Here is a 13,524-nt window from a genome sequence, read left to right on the forward strand (position 1 = left end):
CAGCGTAGGTGACAGAACCAGACTGTCTCAAAAATAATTAATTAAAATAAAATAATTTGATCACATCAGCCATCATTTGCCTCTCTTTCTACTCATCTTCTTTATCTTCCTCTTCTTAGTCCTTGGCACTCCTCCATTTTTTCCTCTTTCCTTTTGCCTTCTTTCTCACTTTCCATTAACTTATTTAACACATACTTCCCACTTCTACGAACATAAACTCTATACCCCTCTACAAATTCCTAAACCTAATTTAACTCTGGGGTGTCCCACTAGCACATGAGTTTTATCAACAAAACTTTTGCCAAATAGAGGAAGGTTTCAAAAAGAAAAGGCCGTTATATAAACTAACTTTTATTATAGCTGGTTTACAGGCCCAAGTCAAATGAAAGAAACTTATAAAAAATCCTTTTTTTTTTTTTTGAAATGGAGTCTTGCTCTGTTGCCAACCTGGAGTGTGGTGGCACGATCTCAGCTCACTGCAACCTCCCCCTCCCGGATTCAAGCAATTCTCCTGCCTCAGCCTCCCAAGTAGCTGGGACTACAGCCGTGTGCCACCATGCCCAGCTAATTTTTTTTTTTTTTTTTTGTATTTTAGTAGAGACAGGGTTTCACTATATTGGCCAGGCTGGTCTCGAACTCTTGACCTCAGGTAATCTGCCCGCCTTAGCCTCCCAAAGTGCTGGGATTACAGGTGTGAGCCACCAGGCCTGGACTTTTAAAAAATCATTTCAATTTAACTTCTATTTGCTCTTATTCATGAAATTATTTAAGATTATATATTAAACATGTATCAGGGAATAACTGTGAACAATGCTCCTCAAAACATCATAAATGAGACAGGTCTAGCCAAAACCTCACCAATTTATAAATATCATTGCTTTCTTTTTAGTAAAAGCTTGCCAAAAGTAATTTTCAATGAATTATAATAAAATATACAGACAATGCTACATAAAAATTTGAAAGAACAGCTTTTTTGTTTAAAAACTTTGAATGAACTGCTCAAAGGCAAGTGGGCTGTGCATGATTTTCTTTATTAAATCATGGCAGCTATGAGCTATTTCTTTTGAACAACTATACTACATCTCTACTAATTCAGACCTAACAATCAGTATTTGACAGAACTAAGATGATCACTTCACCTATTCACATAGCTTGTACATCTGGCAAACTAGGGCCGGATATTGGTTCACAGCTAGTAAATTAACTGTGTAAATAAAATGAGTGACTATTTCCAGCAAAACCTCTTGAAAGTTCACAACTTTCTTACGGAGTAGTATACTATTAAAGGAGTCTCAAGTTCCCAGGAAGTTTTTTTTTTTTTAAGCTAATTTCAGAGCTGTCATTGAATTATTAAGAGTTAATATGCCTCAAACATCATATTAAATTCACTGTCAGATTCTAAAATATTTCAAATACCTTATCCTGTCAATGACAAATTATCCTTTCAGTAACCACAATTTTAACAAGTACAATAAAGAATTTTAAATTACGAAATGATTAAAACAGATCAGAGGGCTTTGCATTTTTCTTAAGAATGCTCATCTCTGGGTTTTCAAAGAAATATTTAAAAACAAAATATTTAACCTTCATAACTAAACATTTTACATGCCAAAGGGAAGGTAAAAAGCAGATGTTCAAACAACAACAAAAAAGTATTGAAGTTTTCAGTAACCTATATATAGTAAAATTCATCAAAAGTCAAATCCCTCATGAAATTGAGCACATAATAACAGTAAGTATAAAAAGCAAATTACTTCTATCACAAAGCAATCAATTCTCAAGCTTCTCCAACTTAAAACAAAACTACATTACTTACGTAATAGACGGATCCACTTGTTTATAAGCATGGGCGGCACAAGACCCACAGTACGTATATCCTGCATGGCTACAAAACAAAATATTTTTAAACTTAATCATCAGATTCAAAATCAAGATATTCTAGAAAGAAAAACCTTTGAAATAAATACAGTAACTATGGTAAACACAACAGAATTGAGAGCCTACGTTAAATAACAATGTAGTTAATGATGCGACTTCTAGAAGAAATTAGGAAACACATGATCTATACTGTGTTCTAATTCTAAACTCTAAAAATACTTTGTAATTTTTTTTTTGTCTGAAAGACAAATTTACAGGCGTTCAAGGTTTACTTGAAGTTACTATGTAACACGATTATTGAGGTTGGTTTTTGGTTTTTTTTTTTGAGACAGAGTCTCACTTCGTCACCCAGGCTGCATGCAGTGGTGCAATCATGGCTCACTGCAGCCTCAACCTCCCAGGCTCAAGCAGTCCTCCTGCCTCAGCTTCCTGAGTAGCTGAGATCATAGGCACATGCCACTATATCTGGCTCATATGTTATTTTTAACAGATCTGAGTTCTATGTTGCCGAGGCTGGTCTTGAACTCCTGGGGTCAAGTGATCCTCCTGCCTTGGCCTCCCAAAGTACTGCCATTACAGACATAAGCCACCACACCTGACCTATAATTGAGTTTTTTAATACTCCTCTTCAGTAGCATTAGCAGACTATTACAGAAAAATGATAAACCAACAGGAAGTCAAGTCAGACCAAAACAAATACCCTACAACTATTATAACAACTCACTTCCTTCTGTGTCTTTAGAGATAAGATAAAGACATTATTCTTATTGTCTCTCCATACTATTCTTCCCTTTCATCCTCTGGTCTCCGAATTCAGTCAATTCTCTTATCACCTACAGAATGACTGTTTCCTGGTTTCAAAAGGTATATGAAAAAATAAAGATATATCCACACAATGGAATACTCTTCAGCAATAAAAAGAAGTGAACTACTGAGACTCAAAATAATTATACTTTTTTTAAGGGGGTAAAAATAAATATGCTGAATGGAAGAAAGTCAAACAAAAATAGTTTATTCTGTATGATTCCATTTAAATAAAATTCTAGAAAATAGCAAGGCATGGTGGCGCATGCCTGTAGTCCCAGCTACTCAAGACGCTGAGGCAGGAAGATTGCTTAAGCCAAGTTCCATATTATAGCAAGCTATGATCGCACCCACACTCCAGCCTGGATGACAGAGTGAGATACCATCTCTTAAAAAAAAAATATATATATATATATATATATATTCTAGAAAGGGGAAGGGGGGAAAAAGAGGTACAGAAAGGAAGAATTATAAGGGAACACAAGAAAACTTTTGAGGGTGATGAATATGTTCATTTTCTTGATTGTGATAGTTTTACCCTCATACATAGGTCAAACATCAAATTGTGTGCTTTAAATGTACACACTTGAATGCCAGTCATATCACAAGGTTCTTTTTTAAAAATGGTCCTAATCTGAACTAGCTTAAGATACGAATGGAGAAAATGAGACTCACAGCAGTCTACCACAGCAATACAAGATAGTAGTGGTGTTTAATTGGGAACTCAATAATATGGAACATACACTAAGCTCACTGAAATCAGTGAAGGCCTTAATTAATGGTAGTCACTCCAGCCCTACACCTCTGGTAAAGGAGCCTATAAAGTTGCCTCAAAACAGCAATATTCTCACAACCCAGTTCTGATCTTAGCCAGAAGGAAATTTAGTAGTCCTCTGGCTCAGCACACTCAGTTTTGATGTCACCCTGTGCTAATTTTGATACTAGAGCCAACCCAGAGACCTATTTTATTCTGTTACAATTCTAATCTCTGAGTGCCTGAGACCTTACTACTCACTGCTTCAGATTCCTAACACCTAGTTCTTGATCTTAACTGGTTCTCTTACGAATTTAGAAGTATGCCATCTTGCCTGTTCATGTGAACCTTTAAACCACCTGGTCCATCTGGATCTGCCCGGCTCTATCTCAAACCTTAGCGACATCTCAGATTTTCAACACTGCCTTGAAATTTTGCTCTCAGTTGTCACTCATATACCATCCCTTCACTTCCTAATCCTTACAGCTTAAACTGCTCCTTCCACCTTAGATCTGCTTTTCAGACTAGTTCCTCTTCGTCATTCTTAAATTTAAAGGCTCTAATCCCTAATCCATACTCTGATCTCTAAATCAACCTGTCTTTCTAGTCTGAGTCTCTCCCATTTCTACCAATCCTGTTCCTGACCTAGCTCAGTTCTTAACATCCAGAAAGCCTTCTTAGAAACACTGGATTCTTCCCATCACTGCATTCCACCCTGGGTGACTGAGCAAGACTTTATTTCAAAATTTAAAAAAAGACAAGAAAAGAAAGAATCATTGGATTCTTTACATATGGCTAGGACAGAAATAATAAGAGTACAAAGGACATTAAGGAAGGGCATAAAGACCAAAGGAAGAACATGAGCAAACGTCCAACTACATAAGGTAGATGAGAAAATACAAGACTGGCCAGAGTAGAGGAAGAGAGTAATGATAAGCCAGAGTCAGGTAAGGAAATAAGGGCTTGATAAAACAAGATACTGAAAAATGCTGTGGGCTCTTGGGCAGGGGTGTGACAATATCAAACTGTTATTAGTCTAGTACTGAAAAGCAATGGCACAAACTAGCAATTAGAGGCAGCAGGGTGTTAACAGAAACTCTCTTGAAAATTGTGGCAGTACTATACCTAAGCATGAGGTACTAATGTCATGGTCTGGAACTGTATCAGTGCTGGTGGGCAAAGAGAAGGGAATGCTAGAGTCTAAAAAAGAAAAAGTAACAAATCTCAGTGATTGAGCATGGGAGATGATGAAGAGGATAATGATAATAAAAGTAACATTTACTGACTACCTACTATGTATCAGGCATCTTCTATGTATTTCAAAGTATTAAATCATTTAATCCCCACACCAACCATATGGGTAGGAATTATTATTATTATTCTCATTTTACAGATGAAGAAACTAAAACAGAGAGGTTAAGAAACTTGCTCAAGTTTACACAGATAGCCAGTGACCAAGTAAGGACTTAAGCCAGGACTGCCTAGCTCTAAAATACATACTGTTACCCACTATGAGATCTTTACATGTTTGAAGGAAGAAAGGAAGGAGTCTGTGGCATAGGAAAAGCAGTAAGACTGAAACCAAGAATTCTTACAGAGCCATATACCCTATAAAACTACAAGGAAGGATGAAACTTTTGAAAACACCATCAGCTAAGGTAAATACATGATTAATAATGGAACTCAGATTTCATGGTTTCAGTCCATTCAGAAGCTGAAGACTTCCAAGTCTGCTTGAAGTAAAGACAAAAGTTACAGGGAGAGAAGGAGAGTCTTAACTTGAAAAGGTCTTAACTTCGAGGCTACACTGCAGAGTATTGAAAAAAAAAATCTTTCAGTGTACTGTGCCTCTTTACCCCACCACAAAGAACTCTACTTCATCAAAGGAGGAAGAAGATAATAATCAAAGAAGATAATTTCTTGTACTTTCCTTTATCCTTGCCCAGAAACATGGTAATAAAGAAATTCGGAATAATAACCATCAAATCTCACTACAGATGCTCTTTTCCTACCCCTTCTCTTGCTAACAGAATCTACGATTCTACACGTATGTGGAAATGTTTTATCAAGAAACCATTCACAATATAGGAGGCTTCACTAAAGAAATGGCTAAAGTTTTTTCTTTTGTGCATAACAGCCAGAACAATGAAAATTTAAGCTCTGCAGATATTCTAATATGCACTATAAAAGTGTGTCCCCCTTAGTTTTATTTTATTTTATTTTTATTTTATTTTATTTTTGAGATAGTCTCACTCTGTCACCCAGGCTGGAGTGCAGTGGCCCGATCTCAGCTCACTGCAACCTCCGCCTCCCGAGTTCAAGCTATTCTCCTGCCTCAGCCTCCCCAGTAGCTGGGACTAGAGGCGTCCGCCACCACGCCTGGCTAATTTTTCTTGATGGGGTTTCACCACATTGGCCAGGCTGGTCTCGAACTCCTGACCTTGTGATCCTCCCACCTTGGCCTCCCAAAGTGCTGGGATTACAGGTGTGAGCCACCACATCTAGCCTGTCCCACTTAGTCTTTTAAAAGCTCTTAAAGTCCTTCATGCAAAAAGCCATCCCCAACCAGCTTTTCCAAGTCACTCGGATTCCCAACCTAACATATCATGAAGGCAAACACAAAATTACGCTTAATACCTACAACATTTTATTAGGCTAAAACCTTGCCTCTAAAAAGTGATCCTTCTTTTAATGCTTTTGCTTCTCCCTTTGCTCCTACACAGCAGACCCTTTACATCAGCAAGACCAGTTCCTGACACCAGAATTTCTGTTTTTCCCTGTGGAGCTGCAATCAAGTGAGGATGCAAAGGCCATTCATTGCTCATGAACATTTACTGGTTAAGTGAGTTTCCCACACAGCAACCTTGCAGTGTGGTTATAATTCAAATTCTTACCATACAAAAATGAACAATTACTACAGGCCATGGATTTTCACTTGTTCATTCTGAGACCTTCAAGGTCACAGGTGAATAGTATAAATTGTCAATGCCAAGAGTCATCCTATGTAAGGCTTTTCATCAAACAGGATATGGGGAATAATAAAGGAATACTTAACTAGGATTCAACAAGGTCAGGTCCAATAGTCCTAGTTCTACTTAATAGTAGCAAAATGCAAAATAAAAAGATTGAACTAGATGAAATGAAAAGACTGAACCAGACGAAATGGGAAGATCTCCTCCAACAATAAGAAAAGTCACAAGATCTACTTAAGCTAAGATCTAAAAAGCCAGAAACTAAATTAGAAAACTCCTCTGAACAGATAGGATCAACTTGATTGACAACTGGCCCTATATAATTCGCAAATGCAGCAGCTTCCACATTGCCTCTCTCAATTTTATTTTGCTGTACCTAGTCTTTTATTCTTTTATTTTGTAGGCATTCCTCAAAGGCCTTCAAGATTCCTGTTTTGATAAAAAATATCTAAGTAGATAATTATGCCCAAAAAAAGTCCAAGTTAGATAGTTATTATTCAGAATATTTTCTTTTTACATAATAGAATCTCATAAATATTAAATAGTCTGAGCTAAGGAGAGTTATTAAAGTTATTGAAGTCAAATAATAAACTAACCATAATGTTGCGTATCTAGATATTTTTTATACTGTCATATAGGATTTGAGACTTTGACATGAATATCCTATGGCTTAGTACAAACAATAATTAGAGACAAATAAGCTGTGCATCCTCAGTAACTTGAAGAACTAAATAATGTACGAAGATTCATTGTCTCATGATATCTAGTGGTAGAGCACTGTACAAGTATGCTTCACTATATACAAACTGATCTTCTATATACATGCTTTTTAGCATTTACATTTTTTAAACTAATTTTTATATTAAAAGTAATACATGCACACAGCAAAAAAGCCAAACAATAAAGGGTACACAATGAAAAGTGAAAGTATCCTTTCTTCCATTCTACTCCTACTAGGTTAACTAATATCAAGTCAAACTCTTTCTAGGTTAACTAATATCAAGTATTTTAAATGTATAACAGTGGCTTCAATATTCAAAGTACCTGTTTTATAGTAAAAAAAAAAATTCATCATGTTAACCAATTATTTGATTATTTTTTATATTCAATAAGTTTCTTAAAAGATGCATATCTGTACAACTTCATTCTAGGGGTTGCTGACATATTTCTGTATAGTGCAAGACAAGCAAGAAGATTGGTTTGAAGATATCTGGAAGTCATGTAGAAAGGCTTTTCAGACTTTTAGCTCGAGATCATTTCAACACATATCCCTGGGACACATACTGTCTCCTACACATCAAGGTAAGGTAGTTCTGACAACCACAGTACATTTCTAATCAAATTAATTTCTTTTAAATCCTCCAAATGTGCCTGCCTTATGTCACATAGATTAGAATTCATTAAGACAGAACAACAGTTCTGTCAATATTTATTCTTTAATGATATTTATTCTATTTAATCTATATCAATATAAAAATGAACAATATTTTTAAGCACTTTCAAAAACTTGCCATTTTCACACAGCCTAATTAGTTACAACTATATCCAGGTTCTGAGTTTATTTAAGGTTTCCATGATATGATTTATGCCTATAAAGATAAAAAAACTAAGAAAATCAAGTACTAGAGAGCTAATATTTATAAAACTTAAAGTAAGTTTTTGATTAATGTGATTTTTCTAATTACTATATAGCATAAGACCCTTTCATGCCATACAACAATAATTTCTTTTTTTTTTTTTTTTTTTTTTGAGACACGGTCTCACTCCCATCACCCAGGCTGGAGTGCAGTGGTGCGATCTCAGCTCAGTGCAGCCCCAATCTCATGGGCTCAAGCAATCCTCCCATCTCAGCTTCTGGAGTAGCTGAGCACATGCCACCACACCCAGCTAATTTTTGTATTTTTTGTAGAGGGGGTTTCACCATGTTGCCCAGGCTAGTCTCAAACTCCTGAGCTCAAGTGATCTTCCCACCTCGGGCTCCCAAAGTGCTGGGATTACAAACATGAGCCACTGCACCCAGTAACAATGAAATATTTGTTTTCTACCTCAAAAAAAAAGTAACCTTGGAAAGGAAAATAATTACTTCTGGAAACCATATAAGATAAAACTTGGCTATACTTAAAGTCTTCCTATGTTAACAAAATAGAAATTGCCTATGAATGCACATTTATATATGTTTATATTTATATATGTTTTTATATGTTTATATGTTTATTATAACATTTATTATACATTGTATACAAAGTCAGTATGTAACAGAAACACACCAAAGCCAAAACTATTTTCAAATATCCATTTTAAAATCTGGGGTAACTTGGAAATCAACATATTTGTAATTTAGGCTAAAACATTCCATTTCCCAGGTCACTCCCAATGATTCCAATTTAAAATTAATTACAAGAAGGAAACAAGTCTGGCAACTTTTATATGAAGACTAACCTCAACTTAATTATATGTTGATTCAACTCAGCTCCCAAATTTAGAACAAGTTTTAACTGGAAAGGTAGCATACCAAAATAGTCAAATACCAGCAAATTGATGAAATGAGAATAAAATGTCTCTTGTGACTTATTATAAAGAAATTATTATTAACCCATTGTTTCTCACCTAATTAAGGATCTCACTTAGGTAAATGTCCCCTCTTAACCCTGCATCAATTTTTCTTCCCCTACTGAATCACTTCATATACAAACACTTTAAAATCTCGCAAATGAAATAAAAATCCTCCTTACCATAGAGATACTATCCTATTTCTCTGTTTTACAGCAAAATTCCTCAAAAAACTATCTATACTTACGTCTTCATCGCCCTCACCTCTCATTCTTTCCTGAACCTACTCCAATAACACTTTCATTTTCCACCACCCAAGAAAAGAAACTTTTCCTCTTAAGGTCACCAGTAATTTCCACATTGCCAAATCCAATTATCAATCCCCAGTCCTCACTGGCAGCATTTGATACAACTGATCACTTTTTCCTCCCTCACACCTAAAAAGGTGGCTTGTCCAAGGGCCTAGTCCTTGAAACTCTTCTCCTGTTTATCTTTATTTTATTCCCATACCCTCTATGATGATATATACTAACAAAGCCCTTATTTCTATCTCAAATCTGGTGCCTCTTCTTTGTACTCTAGATTCATATAGCCAGCTGCCCATTCTAAATCTCCATTTGGACATCTAATAAGCACTTCAACATTAACAAGATCAAAACCAAAAACCTAGATTCTATATGAACACTTCAAAATCTACTCCATACTTCCACTTGTCTTCCTCTTATCAGTAAAAAGGTAATTCCATCCTTCTAGGGACAAAATTTAAGAATCATTCAGTCATGATATTTTAAACCATGTCTTTAAAAATATATTTAAACACAGGGTATCTCACTGTCGCCAAAGCGGGAGTACAGTGGTACAAACAGACCATAGCTCACTGTAGCCTCAAACTCCTGGGCTCAAGGGATCCTCCTGCCTCAATCTACCAAGTGGCTAGGACTACAGTTGCATCCCACCACATCCAGCTAATTTTTGTAGAGATGGAGTGTTGCTTTGTTGCGCAGGCTGATCTCAAACTCCTGGCCTCAAGCAATCCTCCTGCTTAGGCCTCTCAAAGTGTTGGGATTACAGGTGTGAGCCACTGCCCCTAACCAAGTGTCATTCTTGACTCTTCTTCTATCTTGTTGGTCCAATCTTTAAAACATATCCAGAATACACTACTTCTCATCATCTCTGCCTCAATTCCACAGTCCAAGCCACTGTGTCATCTCTTTTCTGTAACTATAATTGTAAAATAAGCCTCCTAAACTGGACTCCCTGTTCCCACACACTATAATATCCATACAGCAGCAAGAGTAATCCTTTTCAAACCTAAGTCAGATCATGTCATTCTACTGCTCAAAACTTGTCATGACTTGCCATATCACTAGAACAAAAACCAAAGTCCTTATGACCACAAAGCCTCTTCATGATCTAGCCCTCTGCTGCCTATCTCATCTACCACTCTTCCCCTTGTACTGCCACTCCAGCTGCACAGGCCTCCTTGCTTCTCCTCAAACACACTGAACATACTCTTGCCCCAGAGCCTTTGTGCTCACTGTTCTTCAACCTGAAACCCTCTTCCCCCAGGTATCTGCACAGCTTGCTCTCTCACATCATTCAGACTGAAATGTTGCCTTACCAGGGAGTCCTTTTCTTACTAATCCTATATAAAACAGTAACTCCCTACCCATACTGTCACTCTCAATCCTCTATCTGCTTTATTTTTCTTCTTAGCACCCATCAGCACCTGACACAGAATATATTTGTTTGCTGCCTGTCTTCCCTAGTACCAAAATGCTAGTACCACAAGAGTAGCAATTTTGATTTACTCAAAAAGCAGCACAAAGAAGAGCACTTGGCCTTTAGCCTGGTATGTAAATGACTAAATAAATAGTAGTAAGTCATTTGCTATAAGTTTTATAAAGATTAGTTCATTTAATCTGGTGTTAAAAGCGTTAAGGAAATACTATTATTATTCCACCTTTACCAGTGAGGAGCCGAAGTCCCAACGGATAAAAAAGTTGCATGTCACATAGCTTGGAAGTAGGAGTCAGGCTCCTGCACCCATTAAATGAGATCAAATTAGATATACAAATAAGGCATTTAACAAAACATTTGGTATATAAAATGCTACCATTAATAGTAGGCTATTTATGTGTATTTACTATTTACTCATTTAATTCTGATATTGATTAAAAATGGCTATTACATATTGTCATCACTATTTACTATTTATCAGGGCACGCACCTTAACCCAATAGAAGTCACAAACAACATGCTATGAGATAAATGGCACAGAGTAAACCTTCACTCTTCTCAGAAAAAATGTTACCATGTGTTTCAAACAGTATGTTGTGAAGGTTAGCTCTGGAAACCAAATCAAAATTAGCTGAATTCATACATAGACACACATCATTAACTGTGTATGTGCTAGCTTGCAGTTCTAAAAAGCAAACTCTAAAATCGAAAGACAAAATAATCAGATTTTCTCAATTAAAAAAAGATACAATCTACCCCTCCTCAAAAATCAAGTTGCTATTCCATGTTGCACCATACTATGTTTAATATATCTTTTTCATTATAAATTTAAAATCATCGGGATTAAATTAGATCTCTTTAATATTTAAAACAGAACTTATTCATTTACAGCAATGACTACCGAAATTGGCAAGTTTACCTAATGCAAAACACCCTTTTCTTTAAAAGTCAGTTTTATTATCAAAAATACATTTTGAAATTACTGCATCTGAGGAACTAAAGTAGCCAATTCTTCTTTTTTTTTTTCTTTTTTTTGAGATAGTGTTTCACTCTGTCACCCAGGCTGGAGTGCAATGGCATGATCTGGCTCACCACAACCTCTGCCTCCCAGGATTAAGCGATCCCTCCACCTCAGAACCCCGCCACCGCCACCCCCCATAGCTTAGCTGGGACTATAAGCATACTATCACACCCAGCTAATTTTTGTATTTTTAGTAGAGATGGAGTCTCACCATGTTGCCCAGGCTGGTCTCAAACTCCTGGCCTCAAGCAATCCTCCCACCTTGGCCTCCCAAAGTGCTGGAATTACAGGCATGAGCCACCACACCCAGCCAAAGTAGCCAATTCTTTTATCCTTGTTACAGTGAAAACCCACAAGAATTGTGAAAATTACTGAATACAATTTCTTCAGCTCAATATAGACTTTAGTTTTTAATTTTTAGTTCAATCTGTAGATACTCATTTACTAAAACATACAAAAAAGATTTTAAGTAGACTCTTAAAACTTACAGTGCAGGCCAGGCGTGAGAGAGAATGAGGCGGGTGGATCATTTGAGGTCAGCAGTTTAAGACCAGCCTGGCCAACATGGTAAAACCCCGTCTCTACTAAAAATACAAAAATTGGCCAGGTGTGGTGGCACAGGCCTGTAGTCCCAGCTGCTCAGGAGGCTGAGGCAGGAGAGTCGCTTGAACCCTGGAGGCGGAGGTTGCAGTGAGCCGAGATCGTGCCACTGTACTTCAGCCTGGGCGACGGAGGGAGACTCCTTCTCAAAAAACAAAACAAAACAAAACAAAACAAAAACAAAAACCAAAGACTTACGGTGCAATAATGGCTCTAGCAGGTCTTTTTGTAGACTGTACTTGAGAAAGCCAACCTTCTAGCTGTGCATTCAGCTGCGGTCCTATAAAAAGACAAAGACAAAATTAGAGTCAGCAAAGCAATGTACTACAGATAACCATACATGGCATAAAGCCCTCACTGAATTTACGTGGGACTATACTAGCTTAATGAGCAATAGGATCATTAAGCTATTATGTTAGTGGGGTCGTTAATGTTTGAATTTACCAACTGCACAGTCTCTAACAAGCCATACGAAAAGGCCAAATTCTGACTAAACAAAATTTGCTTTTATCGATTTACTTATTTAGAGCTGTCTTCATTTCAGAGCAATACAACATGATTTACAAGTTGAGGCAATATTTAAACAAAATAAAACAGGAAGCAGAAGACTCTCAGTACCTGAAGAGGAAATAATTGAATATGTTATAGAGCACCAAAATCTGCTCTACAGATTAATCACTGAAATGACATCCACAGAAGATGATCTTTTTGAGGTATGTGTATTTACTATTGATCTTTTCTTCCATCCCACTCCAGTCTCCTATTCTCACAATGAAATTGATAACCAGTAACTACCCTACCTTAAAAATCTCAATTTCAAGCATCTCAGCTTCTTTATTCAATATACTATACAGATCTTTCCAATTCACTACCAGAAACCTGTTAACTCCAACAGACCCTACAAATTTTTCCACTCTCCTTCGTCTCTCTTTACTTCTTACCTAGCCTGAGACTCAAAAATCCATCAACACAATCATTTCCTTCCCTGTGGCCTCATTCCTCTGCTCCTTTCTCCCTCCATCACAGTCAAAACATAGTTTAAAACCAACTTTCCACTTAACTCAGTACTTTTACCCAAATAGCTGAACGAGACTGAAGAGAAATACAACCATATAAACTTTAAAATAACCATAAATTTCAGCAGACCCCCGAAATGCTCAGAAATCCTATCACATTAACGTAGTGAATCTGCTCTCCTATCTTTT

The 13,524-nt window shown here is 36.7% G+C and overlaps 1 protein-coding gene across 3 annotated transcripts in view; it reads right to left on the reverse strand.

Moving 5' to 3' along the window:
• Positions 1 to 13,524, reverse strand: part of MEMO1 (mediator of cell motility 1) — a 143,785-nt gene that overhangs the window by 64,205 nt on the left and 66,056 nt on the right. For all 3 annotated transcript variants that reach the window (XM_003908479.5, XM_031655045.1, XM_017947414.3), the window contains 2 exons: positions 12,518 to 12,599; positions 1,817 to 1,885 (listed from right to left, as the gene is read on the reverse strand). In XM_003908479.5, coding sequence (XP_003908528.2) covers positions 1,817 to 1,885; positions 12,518 to 12,599 — 151 coding nt within the window. The remainder of the gene's footprint in view (positions 1 to 1,816; positions 1,886 to 12,517; positions 12,600 to 13,524) is intronic.

Source organism: Papio anubis, chromosome 14 (assembly GCF_008728515.1).
Source record: "Papio anubis isolate 15944 chromosome 14, Panubis1.0, whole genome shotgun sequence".
Taxonomy (NCBI): Eukaryota; Metazoa; Chordata; class Mammalia; order Primates; family Cercopithecidae; genus Papio; species Papio anubis.